General features: G+C 41.9%; 1 protein-coding gene across 3 annotated transcripts in view; it reads left to right on the forward strand.

The window, feature by feature from the left end:
* Positions 1–17317, forward strand: part of A1CF (APOBEC1 complementation factor) — a 75350-nt gene that overhangs the window by 34699 nt on the left and 23334 nt on the right. For all 3 annotated transcript variants that reach the window (XM_077258880.1, XM_077258878.1, XM_077258879.1), the window contains 4 exons: positions 11226–11360; positions 13575–13705; positions 15917–16155; positions 16455–16619. In XM_077258880.1, the coding sequence (XP_077114995.1) occupies positions 13593–13705; positions 15917–16155; positions 16455–16619 (517 nt within the window). In that variant the 5' untranslated portion in view covers positions 11226–11360; positions 13575–13592. The remainder of the gene's footprint in view (positions 1–11225; positions 11361–13574; positions 13706–15916; positions 16156–16454; positions 16620–17317) is intronic.

Raw genomic sequence — 17317 nt, forward strand, 5'->3', positions numbered from 1 at the left:
AGTACACCTCATGTACACCTTCTGTTATACAGCTCTGGACGCTTGTAATTCTCTGACTTCACCTGTAATAAACTAACTATAAGATGCTCCACATCATCTTATACTGCAGTTGTTACAGGTGTAAATATAACATATAAAGCACAACTGAGCTAAGCAGGACCCTTCGCCAGTGGCCTTGTCACTAGTCCATGGCCACCATATAGGAGCCCTTCATATGGCTTCTTACCTGCTGGCATTTTCAGTGTCTCTCTCTTGATTTGTAGACCTGTCACAGCATCATCATTGTGACATGTCACAAGCATGGGACGCGCAGGCCCTACTAATAAGCAGAGGAGCCCAGGATGCCATCAGGTATGAGGCGGTTTGTAGGGCTTCTGTCTGGTGGCCATGGACGACTACCGTTGCCACTAGAGCAGGGTCCTGCAAATTGATTCTCTCATCTCCAATAACCAGTTTGGATGGATTTCGAGCCATTTTCAACTCCTTAAGGCTGAGTTACACATAACGATATCGTTAACGATATCGTTGCAACGTCACGCTTCTGGTGACGTAGCAACGATCCCGCTAACAATCTCGTTATGTGTGACAGCGACCAACGATCAGGCCCCTGCTGGGAGATCGTTGGTCATTGGGGAATGATCAGGACCATTTTTTGGTCGCTGATCACCCGCTGTCATCGCTGGATCGGCGTGTGTGACACCGATCCAGCGATGTGTTCACTTGTAACCAGGGTAAATATCGGGTTACTAAGTGCAGGGCCGCGCTTAGTAACCCGATATTTACCCTGGTTACCATTGTAAAAGTTAAAAAAAAAAACAGTACATACTCACATTCTGATGTCTGTCACGTCCCCCGGCGTCCACAGGGTTAAAACTGCTTTCGGCAGGAGCGCTACTAATGCACGCGCTGCTGCCGAGAGCTTCCCTGCACTGACTGTGTCAGCGCCGGCCGTAAAGCAGAGCACAGCAGTGACGTCACCGCTGTTACTGCCGGCGCTGACACATTCAGTGCAGGGAAGCTCTTACTAAGCGCGTGCATTAGCACCCGGGTAACCAGGGTAAACATCGGGTTACTAAGCGCGGCCCTGCGCTTAGTAACCCGATGTTTACCCTGGTTACCCGGGTGCTGCAGGGGGACTTTGGCATCGTTGAAGACAGTTTCAACGATGCCGAAGTCGTTCCCCTGATCGTTGGTCGCTGGAGAGAGCTGTCTGTGTGACAGCTCCCCAGCGACCACACAAACGACTTACCAACGATCATGGCCAGGTCGTATCGCTGGTCGTGATCGTTGGTAAGTCGTTTAGTGTAACGGTACCTTTACACCTCTAGATCCATAGTGTTTTTAGAGAGGTTGTGTAGAACTGAACTACTGCTCTATCTGCAGCTGACTTATCTTATGGATTGGTCATCAATACATTAATTCTGGACACTTCATTTAGATCCTTAATCTAAGATTAAAAAAAATAAAAAACCTTTACAAGTCATGAATGGGCTATTTGTAACCATTAGAAAATAGGAGTGTGTAGACAACGGGCTCCTGATCTATGGTTCTGCATAGCACATTGTGCGCCTGTGTCCTCGCCTTCCCTTAAAGCTGGCATCCTTTATCTCTTTCATCTTATCTCATGTGTCTCATTTGTTGTCTTTGTCAATCCACCCTTATCTCTCTGTGTCTGCAGCCTGTTTCATACCTTGCTTATTGTGGTATCCTTCTTTTTTCTGCATTAGACAATTTATTAATGATCTGAAGAATAGAAGAATAGTTTTCATTAGCAGTCGTTGCAGTAGTTGTTGTGCTGTTGATTGCTTTGATAGCTTTTAAATCTAGGGCACAATTTGGCACATACAGCTGTCATAAGCAGGGCTGGACTGGCCATTTGGCAATTCTGGCAATTGCCAGAAGGGCCTGTCTGGTTGTGGGCTGCCTTGTCTGCAATGTTGTTAACAGAATTAGTATTCACAAGACACCCATACTGCTATACTGCTAAGAATTGTGATGGAGCACAAAGTCGCTGACTCCATCACTTACCCCAGCAGGCCACGGGTATCATTAGTATATTGGTCTTGTAGTAAATCTTACTTTCCTCCATCCAGCTAAATATTAGTAATATATTCCATCTGGTGCTTGGGGATGGGGACAGCATGGGCCTGTGTGATTTCAAATGCCAGGGCTGAATTTCAGCCCCAGTCCATACCTGGTCATAAGCATTGGTAACCCAATGTCCTGAATATCATAGTATTCCTGGACTGAAAGGAGGTTGGCTTTACATAAACCCCAGGTGGGCCAGTTGCATTCCCAGGAGGGAATTAAGAGATAACATATTGCTAGAATAGTCCATTACTTTATGATTTGTAGGAGTCTATGAATTCCCACCAACCATGAAACTGAAAGGGTCTCTTCAAAAAATATAATCAGAAAATTGTCATTAGAACCTGACAAGATTCTTGCAATCTGAACCATGGACGGCATGAATTAGAGACCGGCTGGACAATTACAACTGTGAAAAGCCAGTCGATGACCATGCATCATGGATGACTAGTGTAAAACACAGATCCCCCCCAACTGCTATTCCTATATGTACTCACAAACATAGGGAGAGACCTGTCAGTCATGGCGGACAGAATGGGGAGAAGCTGCAGCGCGGGGCTGGCCTCTTGAAATAGCCATCCAAGACACAAAGGACAAAGGGGACAATTCGGCAAAGCCTTTTTGCCAGATTTTTGTAAAAAAAAAACAGCTTTGAAAACATGCACCATGAGATTGAACAAAAAAATGTTACGCTTGGTGTTTTCACACCTGTCCCCCCCACTCGTAAAATTGATGGCGAACAGCAGCGTTCACTACACTAAATAAAATTTGTGGTGAGGTGCACACAAAGATGCACGGCACTGCACGACTCTTAATAAATCAGGATCATCTGCTCCAACACTCCCCTCATCAAGACCGGAGAGAAACTCTGTAGCTTTACAGAGTAAAATATAATGTCAAATTAATCTTGTCCGAAGTTCCTTTTTTAAACGGTTTTGTTGAAAAAAAAAATTATATATAGCCCCATCTTGATCTAAATGTTTGTCCCCGATTAATTTAATAAAACCTATACTCGCCTCCCATCCTGGCGCGGTTCCAGCAGTGTCTGTGCTCGCTCTCCCAGGGGCTCTCATGCAGTTTTTGTGACACATGACCTCGGCACCCATTCAGTGCTGGTGTCACTGTCCCTGCCCTCAGACAAATCGAACATGAAGAGGAAGTGCGGTCTGCAGCTGATCTAACTTCCTCTTCATGATCAAGTCAACCGGAGGCGGGGACAGTGACGCCAGTGCTGATTGGGCGCCGGGGTCACATGTCACAACGACAGCACAGGATCCCTGGTGAGAGTGCGTACCGACAACGCTGGAACAGTGCCAGCATGGGAGGTGAGTAAAGGCGTTTTTTAAATTGGGAATGAAAAGCAGTTGTGCAAGTAGTGGACAGCTTCTTTAAATCCTCATATTTCTTGTAGACATCCATTTTGCTGTTTTTAGAGAAACCCATAGTTGAAATTGTATATTAATGAGTTGCAAGTGCACTGGGTGTGCCCTGCACTTATCAGTCAGAGACAACAGGCAGCAGGTGGAGAAAAGGCTGCGAATTGAGAGAGCTGTAAGTGCAGTGTCCACCCTTACAATTTCAACATTGGATTTGTCAAAAACAGCAAAACGGATTTCTACAAGAAAGGTAAGAATTTAATCAGTATTAAAGGACCTTTACATACATGTCATCAGTTTGGGGGTTGAGCAAACTCTCATTGGCGCACATATCATAGTGAAGGAAGTGGGGAAGGTGAGCTGTGACATCACATATTGTGATTGGTGATCCTATGATATCTGCTGTGAACAGAGGTGTTGCCTGTCATAATCCTCTCTGAAATGATTATTGCAATCGACTATAAGTCAAGGAAAGTGTTCCAGTGTTTAATGTTATTCGATTTCTGTTTTATTTTACAGTGTAGATAATGATATGGAAACCTGAAAAAAAAAATCAAAATGAAAAAAAATTATTTTGAATGACGGATAAAGTCTAAGGTCCATATACTCAAAATTACGGCTTGCTGTTTCTGATTATATACTGTAGTCACAAGCCTCTATCCTCGGTTCCGATGGAAAAGCTTCTCTCAAGAACAAACTGATGCTTATTAAAAAAAACAAAAAAAAAAACTGTACAGCCTAAGAAAATAATTTAAAGATTCATATTTATAAAAAAATTTAAAAAATGGTGGAACAAGAATGTCAGTGCCTGAAAGCTAAACACAAGCCACTTGTGATAAAATAATAAAACGCTACTAGATTGTAATTAGGGATGAGTAGACCCGTGGAAATTCAGGTTCTCTCTCTTCCGGGGTAAGTCCGTGTTCAGCGTTTAAGTTCGGATTCGCTCATCTCTAATTGGAATCCTGTAAATTGAATGGATTCAAGATCTAAAAACAAAAGACTGGTGTGTTTTACACATAGAGTACATGTATGCATGACTGTGAGAAGTGGACTGTATTTACACACTTCTAAAAGAGATATTAAATGTAACTGATTTACTAATGACTCATCAAATGTTCTCGTCATGTCTCGTATCTCTGGTGCCTGGAACCACTCACCCCATTGTTGAGTATGTTTGGAAGAAGTGACCTGATCATTCTAAAGGCGGCTTCTTCTTGGAAGCCGCCACTATCTTATGTATGAAAAAAAAAAAAACGATGTTGTGACAAAGGTGCCACACAAAAACGACAAAATTAGACTGCAAAGATAACTCTTCAGGAAAAAGCCGGCCGTCGTTTTCCTAAAGAAGTGTTTTCCTTCAAAAACTCTGGATACGTACGCCAATGTCTAAACAACATAGTGTGCACATACCCTAAGGCTGTATGCACACGTTCAGGGTTTTTCGCTATAATATCCTATTATTAGAATGCAATCCGCAATTTTTGTGCACATGTTGCGTTTCTTTACGTGGCGGAATCGCATTCCGGAAAAAAACGCAGCATGTTCATTCTTTCTTCGGAATCGCGGGGACTAAGCACACATAGGAATGCATTGATCTGCTTACTTCCTGCATCGGGCTATGCCCACCATGCCGGAAGTAAGCGGATCATGTGCGGTTGGTACCCAGGGTGGAGGGGAGGAGACTCTCCTCCAGGCCCTGGGAACCATATAATTGTTAAAAAAAAAAATTAAAATAAAAAATCGTGATATTCTCACCTTCCGGCATCACCGACAGTCTTCCCGCTCCTCGCAATGCTCCCATTCCCAATAATGCCTTGCGTCAATGGCCTGTGATGACGTAGCGGTCTTGCGAGACCGCTACATCATCACAAGTCATTCTCGCAATGCATTACTGGAAACGGGAGCATCGCGAGCATCAGGAATGCTGCGAGGGATGCCGAAAGGTGAGAATATCACGATTTTTAATTTTTTTTACTATTTTTAACATTAGATCTTTTTACTATTGATGCTGCATAGGCAGCATCAATAGTAAAAAGTTGGTCACACTTGTCAAACACTATGTTTGACAAGTGTGACCAACCTGTCAATCAGTTTTCCAAGTGATGCTACAGATTGCTTGGAAAACACTAGCATTTTGCAAGCTAATTACGCTTGTAAAATGCTAGTGTTTATTAAGAAAACGCATGCCAATTCCGCATGTGTTTTTCCCGCAGCAGGGAGTTCCAGAATTGCAACGGAAATTTCCGCGGCAATTCTGCACGTGTGCACATAGCCTAAGGGTTTGTGCAGAGGACCATATTTTCAGTCAGAGTGCCATTCAACAAAACATCAGATCACACTAGGACCAATGGTATTCTATGGGGCTGTGCACGTGTCCAGTTTTTTCCGAGGTCTGTGCAAGGAAAAAATTTGCAGCATACATGATTTCCATATGATATTCAGATCGCACTCAACCATTCAAGTCAATAACTCCGTGGAAGAATTCTGATGGCACCCAGATAAAATAAGAGTAAGGTCCGATTTTCATAGATTGGAGATGATGGAGAATTTTTTTCCAAAAAAAAAAAATAAAATTTGATCAGAGTGTAATTGGCATAATCGGCCCGATTTTCTTGGTTGACCCTATCCCAACTGTGCAAGGCATGTTGCTGAAAATCTGAAAAAGTGGTTGTGGCTTAGGAGAGAGATTGGTTTTAATTTTTCAAGCAGAAAATCACTTTCTAGATTTCAAGCAATCCGAAATGTGCCGAATATATTAGGAGATTTGCATTTTCATAGATCAATTCTAATATATTTGGCACCATTCATTACAACTCAATTTTTATAGACCGTCATATATGAAACCCCAAATTAATAATTGTTTTCCAAAGTGTAATGTACAACCACATTGTAATATGCTATATCCTAAAGTCATTACGTTACCTGTATTATATTTTACTGCATGTTATGTATGTTGGTTTCACCTTGTATCATGTAATAGTACGTATGGATATATGGGCATCTCAATTATTTAAGATTTCCCTTCCTGACTTCAATTGTGACCATTCCTCAAAAGGTTTTCAACATCTATTGTATGGAAAAAAAGACGTCAATGTTATCAGTCTAGACATATGTGGAGCGCCCCCAGTAGGGCAGTGGGGTACTCGGTCCCTCGGTTCTCAGCGGAGATGTCACAGTGGCTGACACGGTCTGTGGCCCTAGGGGCGTCCGTATTGAAAGGTCTTTAAAGGGATAGTGTTCGTGACGCCACCTGTGGTATTCGGTCAGGGGGGTGCTTGCTGGCTACCGGAACGCGCACCAGAAGGATGCCGCTTCTATTCGGTCACTATCCTCTCTGGTATCCACTTGTTGCTATGCCTTCATTTCTCACTCACTGCAATACACTTCCTTTCAATGTCTCTTTCTTTGGATGCTGCCGCACGTGGGGCAGGTGCAGCTCCGTGGACCCTCGTCCTCCTCAGACCGCAGTCTGGATCTGACTGGAACTCCCTCCAGCCAGCTCAGTCTGGAGACCTTTCTCTCTCAGTCTCCAGCCAGGAACTCGCTCACTTTCTAACCAACCCACCAGTTTTACCTAACTGTGAGGAGTGGCCTAATGGATAGAACCTTTGCTCCCCCTGGTGGACTGGTGTGTGTAGTGTGCTGTGTGTGGCTGTGATACCTGGACAGAAGATCTCCTTTATTGCCATCAGACGTAATATTGCTCCCCTGGTGGAGGAACAATACTACTGCAGCAACCCGGACTCTGGGGCGCTGCACTCCCGGGCTGGGAAAAGAAAGCATCAATACATTAGCAAAAAGACATACAAAATTTTGAATTGCTTTAGAACAAATTAATATAACAGTGCTACCCTTTATGGGAGGTAAGAACACTTGAACGTTGCAAACAATTAAGAATATATTTACATAGTGCGCGCGACTTTAAATAACAATTATTAATTTAACTAACTATAACCGACTATCACCCATATGGGTATGCTATCTACTAAGTGCAATTACAAAACAGTATTTTCCTTTAAATACCCTCTAAGGGTGTACTATAAAACTACAAAGTGCAAACCAATATGCTATTCTCACTTTCACATATGCAGGACTATCTGTCTACCCCTACGGGCTAACTGCATTTTCCTTTTCTATAACCTCAATTTTATTTAAAGTACATCACTAGCATTTTATTCTCAACATTATCAAACATTTTATCACTATCTAACCTTTTAGCTACATACTATCGACTATGTAACATTATTGCTATCTAACTTCTTAAGGCAACATTATTACTCTCAGAGAAAGTGCAACAACTAGTAAACATTCCCTTTAAGAGGAAATCTCCAGTCTTTTCTGAGGTGGTGCAAACAATCAAAATGCAAGTCAGTTATTAACGATAAAGCAGCAAGAACTTTCACGCTGTCATCAGGAACAGTTTCTTCGCACAGCTCTTCTTTGTAAAACCAGTAGAGAGCACCCTTAAGAAGGTGCAAACTATATACAGGAACAGTTTGTGAACCATTCACCATCCATGATTCAAATGTTCTTTTGGAGAAGTAGAAAACTTGTGTAAACTTGAAACAACAGGGATCCCGGGTAAACAAATGGATCCCTTTAAGAGTTAACCCAGGATGGGTTTTAGTCTTGAAAATGCAGCAAAGCCAAGAACAGTTAACTATTTACATTTTATGGCCAGTTTCTTTGAGGTTTATTAGTGTGATTCAGGGAGTAGTACCGGTGGGGGTAGTCTTCTTGGGTACTGATGACTACCTGGTACTATATAGAGTGCATCTGCGCTCTGAATTGGAGTCTGTGTGCTCACAGTTCTTTGCTCCACTAAGGCACCAGCACATCTGGAGCACAGAACGACAGGTGCTCTTTCAGGAATGGCGGCGGTTGTTGTTTCTCTCACCTGGGCAGACGAGGGCGCTGTTGGGAAATGTGGAGCCTCTAGTGACAACAGCTTCGAGTCTCTAGGTGGCCATGGCAAGGAGTCGATGGGCACCAGGAGGGTCTCATCGGTGGCTGGGGCAGGTTCAGATCGCTTACCTGCTGCTGCGGCATCTCCGGTGCTGGTTTCCTCCACTGCAGGTGGCAGATCCGTCGGCTGGCTGCGCTGCTGCTCTTGGACGCCGACAGCTGCGTGGTACCAGGATTTCCGGAGCTAGTGGCACAGCTCCTCGACTTCCGCGCCAAGGACCTCCGGGTTTGTACATGGCGGCGGGGCCTCTTCACCTTCCGATTGGCGAACAGCACTGCAGGTATTCTCCCCCTCCTCCTCTTCTGGAGGTTGGTTCCTTCTTCCTCCACCATCCCAGACTAGGAGGTGGATTCCTTTGGTTGATGGGCATATTTTTCCGACGTAGTAGTATCTGTGAGGGGCTGGTTCCACTTTCGCGCCGTTCTTCCAGGCTACGCCCATGATGACACGCCCCACTCCTCCTGCACGCCACATGGTGCTGCAATGGCGGCGGTTTTGGTGGGAATCTTTGCGGTAATGGCGATACACAGTCCTTAAGCAAATCACAGTTCTAACACAGTCCTTAGGCACACATGACCCGATTCTTCAGGCTTAAGTACATCCTGTTCGTGACGTCAAGATTTTGGAGCGCCCCCCGTAGGGCAGTGGGGTACTTAGTACCGGGTCCCTCGGTTCTCAGTGGGGATGTCACGGTGGCTGACCCGGTCCGTGGCCCTAGGGGCGTCCGTATTGAAAGGGAAAGGTCTTTAAAGGGATAGTGTTTGTGACGCCACCTGTGGTATTTGGTCAGGGTGACCGACGCTGCTTGGGGGTCCGCTGGGGTGATGTTGTGGCAGCTAGATGGTATACCTTCCCACAGGAGAAGTGTATCCCCAGGGCTTCCCAGAGTGTAGATGGTGGATGGTGTAAGGCGCGGTGAATAACGAGGACACAAGGTTACAGTCTCTTTACCTTTTACTGGAGGCTTCAGTGTCCACAGTTCTGGGCACCGGATCACAGGGTAGGCAGAGTCCGGTTGGTCTGAAGGCAAATCCAGAGTCTCCTTATCCAGGTGGAATGCAATAGCCTTCCTATGCGCACAGCAACACAGTAGGTCCTCACTTGCTTAAGCTCTAATGAGATCCTCACTGTTGTTACTCTTCTCTCTCTGTTCCCCGTGGTCGGATAGAACAAAACCCGTATGACTGATGGCCTGAGGCTTGTTTATAGGGACCCTAGAGATGCCCCGACCCCCACAATTTGCCACCGTGTCTTCTTAGGTATTAAGGTCGAGCAGCCAACTTGGAATTGACTGTCCTGCCAGTCTCTGAAGCAATGGTGTAGAGCACTTTACTCCCTTGGTATTCTGGCTACTGGAACGCGCACCAGAAGGATGCCGCTTCTATTCGGTCACTATCCTCTCTGGTATCCACTTGTTGCTATGCCTTCGTTTCTCACTCACTACAACACACTTCCTTTCAATGTCTCTTTCTTTGGATGCTGCCGCACGTGGGGCAGGCGCAGCTCCGTGGACCCTCGTCCTCCTCAGACCGCAGTCTGGATCTGACTGGAACTCCCTCCAGCCAGCTCAGTCTGGAGACCTTTCTCTCTCAGTCTCCAGCCAGGAACTCGCTCACTTTCTAACCAACCCACCAGTTTTACCTAACTGTGAGGAGTGGCCTAATGGATAGAACCTTTGCTCCCCCTGGTGGACTGGTGTGTGTAGTGTGCTGTGTGTGGCTGTGATACCTGGACAGAAGATCTCCTTTATTGCCATCAGACGTAATATTGCTCCCCTGGTGGAGGAACAATACTACTGCAGCAACCTGTACTCTGGGGCGCTGCATATGTACAGAAAAATATCACCTATTGTAATTTGGATCAACATTGTGACCTTGAATGAACATGGTCTTACCTGTAGGAGCCTTCTGATGTCACATCAGGTAACGCGAGCCATAAAACTGGCGGCACAGTAATCCATGGGACCAGTTTTGCCATCAGTTTGTTTCTAGATAAATGTAATAGGCCAGAGTTAAAAGTACAAAATGAGGTCTATGCCATCCCCTGATTAAACACAGACTAGCTCTATGTAGAAACAGGAAGTCTTTATCCCTGCACAATTCAACATTAGACCTAAAATTCTGCACAATTGCAAAATCCCTAGCATCACAGCTCACCCCGCTTCAGCCCCTGATCCAGCTGTTCTGCTCTTCTCTCTTGCCAGGGGCTTTGCAGTGATTTAGAATTGTAGTTTTAATGATGACTCGTGCAGGGAAAAGAGAAAAAAATATATAATCATTTATTGTCATTTTTTACATTTTAAAAATTACAAAAAGGAAGATGGGTCAATGCAAAAGTTTGAGCACCCTTGCATATTTGTGCGTTCAGATAACTTTGACCAAGGTTTCAGTCCTTAATTAGCCGGATAGGGTTATGGCTCGTTCACTATCATCATTACGAAAGGACAAGTGATGCAAATTTTAAAAATGTAAAAGATGAAAATTATAATTTTTGTTTCCCAAAGTCCAAAGGCAATGTGTCATCTATAACTTTATCCCTTTTAGAGGTCATTTAATCTTCAACTTGCTTAAATGTTCACAATAAGAATAATTTTGACCAGGAGTGCCTAAACTTTTACATGCCACTGTAATATGATGACTGCAATATATTAAGAGGATAAAGATTTTTATGGGAGTGCTTCTTTAAGTTTATCCAGCTAATTGAGCAACTGAAGACTGAAGTAGAAATATGTAGACATAATTCAATATTTTATGCTGCTGGTAACTTACTACTTATTTAATTTAATTCAACAGGAAAATGGGCAAAGAAGATATGGCGGTCCTCCACCTGGGTGGGAAGGACCACCTCCTGAACGAGGATGTGAGATTTTTATAGGCAAACTTCCCCGTGATCTTTTTGAAGATGAACTTATACCATTATGTGAAAAGGTAAAGAAATTATCTATTCACTATGGGCAACCATGTGATCAAAACATCTAGTGCATAGAGAAAAGAACGTACTGGCTGATGTTTTCTTTCTAAAATGGTTTATGGGTTCAATTCTAGTGATGAGCGAGTATACTTATTGCTCGGGTTTTCCCAAGCATGCTTGGGTAGTCTCCGAGTATTTCGGCTTTAGTTTGTCGACGCAGCTGCATGATTTGCGGCTGCTAGACAGAATGAATACATGTGGGGGTTGCCTGTTTGTTAGGGAATCTCCACATGTATTCAAGCTGTCTAGCATTCGCAAATCATGCAGCTGCGTCGACATAAACTAAATCTCCGAGCACGCCAAAATTCTCACAGACCACCGGAGCGTGCTCTGGAAAACCCAAATGAGTATACTCGCTCATCAGTGTTCAATTCCCATGATGCCTGCTTACATTTTGAAGTTGTAAGAATTCTAGTCTAAATTGAGATATCTGTGAAATATGTGATGAGTAAGGATGAGCAGACTCATGGAAGTTCAGGTTCTCCGAGTTCAACCGTAGTTTAGTCCAAAGTTCGGGTATCAGAACTGTACCTGAACCTGAACCCCATAGAAACCAACTTGGACCCGAACTTTGGATCTTGAAAATCTCTCTCCCTCTCCTCCCCAGACTCCCAAACTGTAAATTGAACTTCCGGAAAAAGTCCATGTTCATGCTCAGCAGCAGAAACTAGGTGTCCTATACGAACCCCAACCTTTTATAGTTCGGGTTTGCTCATCTCTAGTGATGAACCAAAGCCTTGTGCTCCAGGATAACTTTCATAGCTCAACACAGATATCTAAATTGGTAATATATGAAGAGAGATCTTACGGACTCGTTAACAGCAGCCTAGTTTTCTTTATTGGTCCCTTTTAAATTGCGAAATGTACAATTATTTGTAAAGATTATCAACATATCAGGCTTGATTCATTAAGTACGACTTATCAAATGCAAGACTAAATGTTGGGCATGCCGGAGTTAAAAGCACCTAATTTATTATGAATCGCATGCCACCGAATGAATTAGGCACATCCTATCACTGCCGTGCGCCTCCGTCCATCTTGGGGACTGTTTTATTGTTTTTTAAAAAACATTTTTTTTTTAAAAGAACTCTCGGTAGCTTGGCAGCGACTCAAACCCCTTGCCATAGACCATTTTTATTTTCCATTTGCATTTTCTCTTTTGCATTAGCTTTTGGGTTTTGTCTTTACGATGCTGATTCTACGGTAAAAATGATCTGAAAAAAAATTCTCTGCATCAGTGCAATTACGGTGATATCAAACTTCCAAATATTTAATTTTTTATCTAAGCAGTGAAAACAAAATTCAGAAATTTAAAAAAAAAAAAAAAATTCCAGTTGTGTTACCATTTTCTGTGTCCTTTTTCAATCTTTTTATCAAGTGATGGCTGATGGTTTTATTGATGCCAAATTGTGGTACATATAAGGTTTGTTATTGCTTTTTTTAGGGAGGTGTGTTGACCGAAAAATAATACTAATGTTTAGATTTTTTTTTCTTTGCAGAGTTTACCATATGGCTAAATTAATTTATATTTTAATATACCAAACTTTTATGAATGCGATGATGCCAAATATGTTTATTAGTTCTTTATTTTAATTGGGGGAAAACTGTTAATTCAAAATTAATTTTATTGCATTTAAATTTTCTCTAATTTTATAAGTGTTTTTAGTCCACTAAGTGGACTTGAATTTGTGAGTCTCATCGTTAATTCTATATAAAGTAGTACAATATCACAATATTGCAGTATTTAGTGAAAAAAATAAATCTTCAATTAAGCTTATCATGAGGATGAGCTTCATAGGACAACCAAATGGCAAAGACATGAGCCTTTAGAAGGCCACCGGCTGCCGTGATGACCAATTGGTGCCCTGTGAACACATAGTAGGGGGCCAATGGGAGTTTGTGCATGCATGCCCTGGTAACTGTTACATTTAAATGCCCCTGTCCAAGATTGACAGCAGCATCTAAATGGCTAACGGCAGCAATCAGAGCTGAGCTCCGGCCACTGGTGTTTGAGACAGATGGCGGTTGTGTAACAAAGCTAGCATCTACCGCATGTTTGGGGGAACTCGGTGGTTAAGTGAATATTAGGACTCTAAGCGGTTTCTTTACAGTGGAGATTAAATGGTTTATTCGTATATGGTGTTTTATGTCATGTAATTTTATTTTGGTAGATAGGAAGAATCTTTGAAATGAGAATGATGATGGACTTTAATGGAAATAATAGGGGATATGCTTTTGTAACATTCACTAACAGACAGGATGCCAGAAATGCAATCAAACAGCTCAATAATTTTGAAATTCGGTAAGTATATTGCTTTTATAATAACTTTGCAAAAACATTTTTTTCATTTGTGAGGGTTTTTTGGTGCAGAGTGGATGCATATTGATTTTGTTTTTATATACATCAAGCACATAAAAAATAATTTGGCCCTTGAACAAGATCATTACTTGGGACCCAAAGACAAAATAGCACATCTGGATCATCAGACCATATATACAGGTCCTTCTCAAAAAATTAGCATATAGTGTTAAATTTCATTATTTACCATAATGTAATGATTACAATTAAACTTTCATATATTATAGATTCATTATCCACCAACTGAAATTTGTCAGGTCTTTTATTGTTTTAATACTGATGATTTTGGCCTACAACTCCTGATAACCCAAAAAACCTGTCTCAATAAATTAGCATATCAAGAAAAGGTTCTCTAAACGACCTATTACCCTAATCTTCTGAATCAACTAATTAACTCTAAACACATGCAAAAGATACCTGAGGCTTTTAAAAACTCCCTGCCTGGTTCATTACTCAAAACCCCCATCATGGGTAAGACTAGCGACCTGACAGATGTCAAGAAGGCCATCATTGACACCCTCAAGCAAGAGGGTAAGACCAAGAAAGAAATTTCTCAACAAATAGGCTGTTCCCAGAGTGCTGTATCAAGGCACCTCAATGGTAAGTCTGTTGGAAGGAAACAATGTGGCAGAAAACGCTGTACAACGAGAAGAGGTGACCGGACCCTGAGGAAGATTGTGGAGAAGGACCGATTCCAGACCTTGGGGAACCTGAGGAAGCAGTGGACTGAGTCTGGTGTGGAAACATCCAGAGCCACCGTGCACAGGCGTGTGCAGGAAATGGGCTACAGGTGCCGCATTCCCCAGGTAAAGCCACTTTTGAACCATAAACAGCGGCAGAAGCGCCTGACCTGGGCTACAGAGAAGCAGCACTGGACTGTTGCTAAGTGGTCCCAAGTACTTTTTTCTGATGAAAGCAAATTTTGCATGTCATTCGGAAATCAAGGTGCCAGAGTCTGGAGGAAGACTGGGGAGAAGGAAATGCCAAAATGCCTGAAGTCCAGTGTCAAGTACCCAGTCAGTGATGGTGTGGGGTGCCATGTCAGCTGCTGGTGTTGGTCCACTGTGTTTCATCAAGGGCAGGGTCAATGCAGCTAGCTATCAGGAGATTTTGGAGCACTTCATGCTTCCTGGCACCTGCTCACAGTGCCAAAACCACTGGTAAATGGTTTACTGACCATGGTATTACTGTGCTCAATTGGCCTGCCAACTCTCCTGACCTGAACCCCATAGAGAATCTGTGGGATATTGTGAAGAGAAAGTTGAGAGACGCAAGACCCAACACTCTGGATGAGCTTAAGGCCGCTATTGAAGCATCCTGGGCCTCCATAACATCTCAGCAGTGTCACAGGCTGATTGCCTCCATGCCACGCCGCATTGAAGCAGTCATTTCTGCCAAAGGATTCCCGACCAAGTATTGAGTGCATAACTGAACATTATTATTTGATGGTTTTTTTGTTTGTTATTAAAAAACACTTTTATTTGATTGGACGGTTGAAATATGCTAATTTATTGAGACAGGTTTTTTGGGTTATCAGGAGTTGTAGGCCAAAATCATCAGTATTAAAACAATAAAAGACCTGACAAATTTCAGTTGGTGGATAATGAATCTATAATATATGAAAGTTTAATTGTAATCATTACATTATGGTAAATAATGAAATTTAACACTATATGCTAATTTTTTGAGAAGGACCTGTATATATATATTATTTTATTTTTTAATAAAATCTATGTAATTTTAACCACTTAATCGCTGGAGAGTTTAACCCATTCCTAGACTTATATTGATAAACTTTTTTTTTGCATTGACAAATCAAAAAGAGCTATAACGTTTTGAAATCCCACTATTTTTGAGACCTAAAACATTTTGTATTTCTGTAATCTGGTATAACGTCTGGCGATCATGTGTTGCACAAGATTTATAGTAAGGGCAACATTACATTAAAACTAGCTTCCTTGAGGTCGTAATGGATTTCTGTGAGTGTCAAACATTGCGGTACCACTATGGTAACTTACTGCATTTGAAAATTATTGATATAAGAGAAAGACACCAAAAAAGTAATTAATCAATAATTAGAGTAATTAATACATTGGATCATTTTACTCTAAATAGTTAAAATAGAATTACTTAAAATAGTAAATTTTTTTGCAGGAACGGGAGATTGCTTGGAGTCTGTGCCAGTGTTGACAACTGTAGATTATTTGTTGGTGGGATCCCAAAGACCAAAAAAAGAGAAGAAATCTTAGTTGAAATGAAGAAGGTCACAGATGGTGTGCTAGATGTTATTGTCTATCCCAGTGCTGCCGATAAAACTAAAAATCGTGGGTTTGCCTTTGTAGAATATGAAAGTCACCGAGCAGCAGCTATGGCAAGACGGAAATTATTACCCGGTAGGAAATGGACCATGTTATTTATACCAATGAAAGAAATGTATTAGTTTAAACATGTACATGAAAGAAAAAAGTAAGACTGGCAATATACTGTATATTATGTTCTATTATGTTTTATATGTCGGAAACAACTGAAGGAGACTAGATCTGTTTAAAATCAAATCTGTCTACCTTACATCTTAAAGGTTATGGACACCTGACATTGTCCAATGCAGCGATGATCTGCCTTGCACAATGTCATCATGTTTAAAATTCCCCAATAATACTCACAAGTGTCATTTTATGGTGTCATTTTTCAGGACGTATTCAGTTATGGGGTCATCCAATAGCAGTGGACTGGGCAGAGCCAGAGGTTGAAGTTGATGAAGATACAATGTCATCAGTTAAAATTTTATATGTACGAAATCTTATGCTCACAACAACAGAAGAGGCAATAGAAAAGGAATTTAATAACCTCAAACCCGGTAATATACTTTCGACAATAATTATTTATAAATGTCCATTAATTTATTATGAATGGTCTTCATTTTCCATTGTCCACCTTAACATCCTAAGGCGCCATTATTTTTCCATACTCCAACTCTGACTAGTAATTACAAAATTACTATAGCATCTGAACATGGACTGCAAGGACTGGGTGAAGCTTATACTATTTCTGTGTAGAATGTACATATTTTGCCAAAGTGAGTTCTAGTGATCTTGCCTAACATCAATGATTGATTGTCTTAAGAGACTGGTGAGAACCTATCTTCGAAGAGATCCATAAACCGAGAACAGATTTAGAGAGATGTCTTGATTTGCAGGATCCTTTATTACTGACCAACAAGTCATTCTGTATAAATCCAACCAAATACTGTTTTAGCATTTAACCTACAACTCTTAAGTTAAAAATGTGGAAACTTTGAACTGTGAACCCTGAAACTTGATAAATCTGTAGGTAATAAAATGGTTATTGACATGCTTTTCGAATCAACTAGAGAGATAGCGATGAAGTCAAAAGCTTTGTAATTCCTGTCTGACTTCAAAGTCCTGTCCTTGTACTTGGCCAAGAAGTTATTTTTACAGCTCTAGAAGGATAAATTCAGCAAATCTAAGCGTTTTGACTGAATGAAGCATATCCAACAGGTTCAATGTATTGAGTGACCGGATCACTTTAACTTCA

Source organism: Ranitomeya variabilis, chromosome 4 (genome assembly GCF_051348905.1).
Source record: "Ranitomeya variabilis isolate aRanVar5 chromosome 4, aRanVar5.hap1, whole genome shotgun sequence".
In the NCBI taxonomy this organism is placed as follows: Eukaryota; Metazoa; Chordata; class Amphibia; order Anura; family Dendrobatidae; genus Ranitomeya; species Ranitomeya variabilis.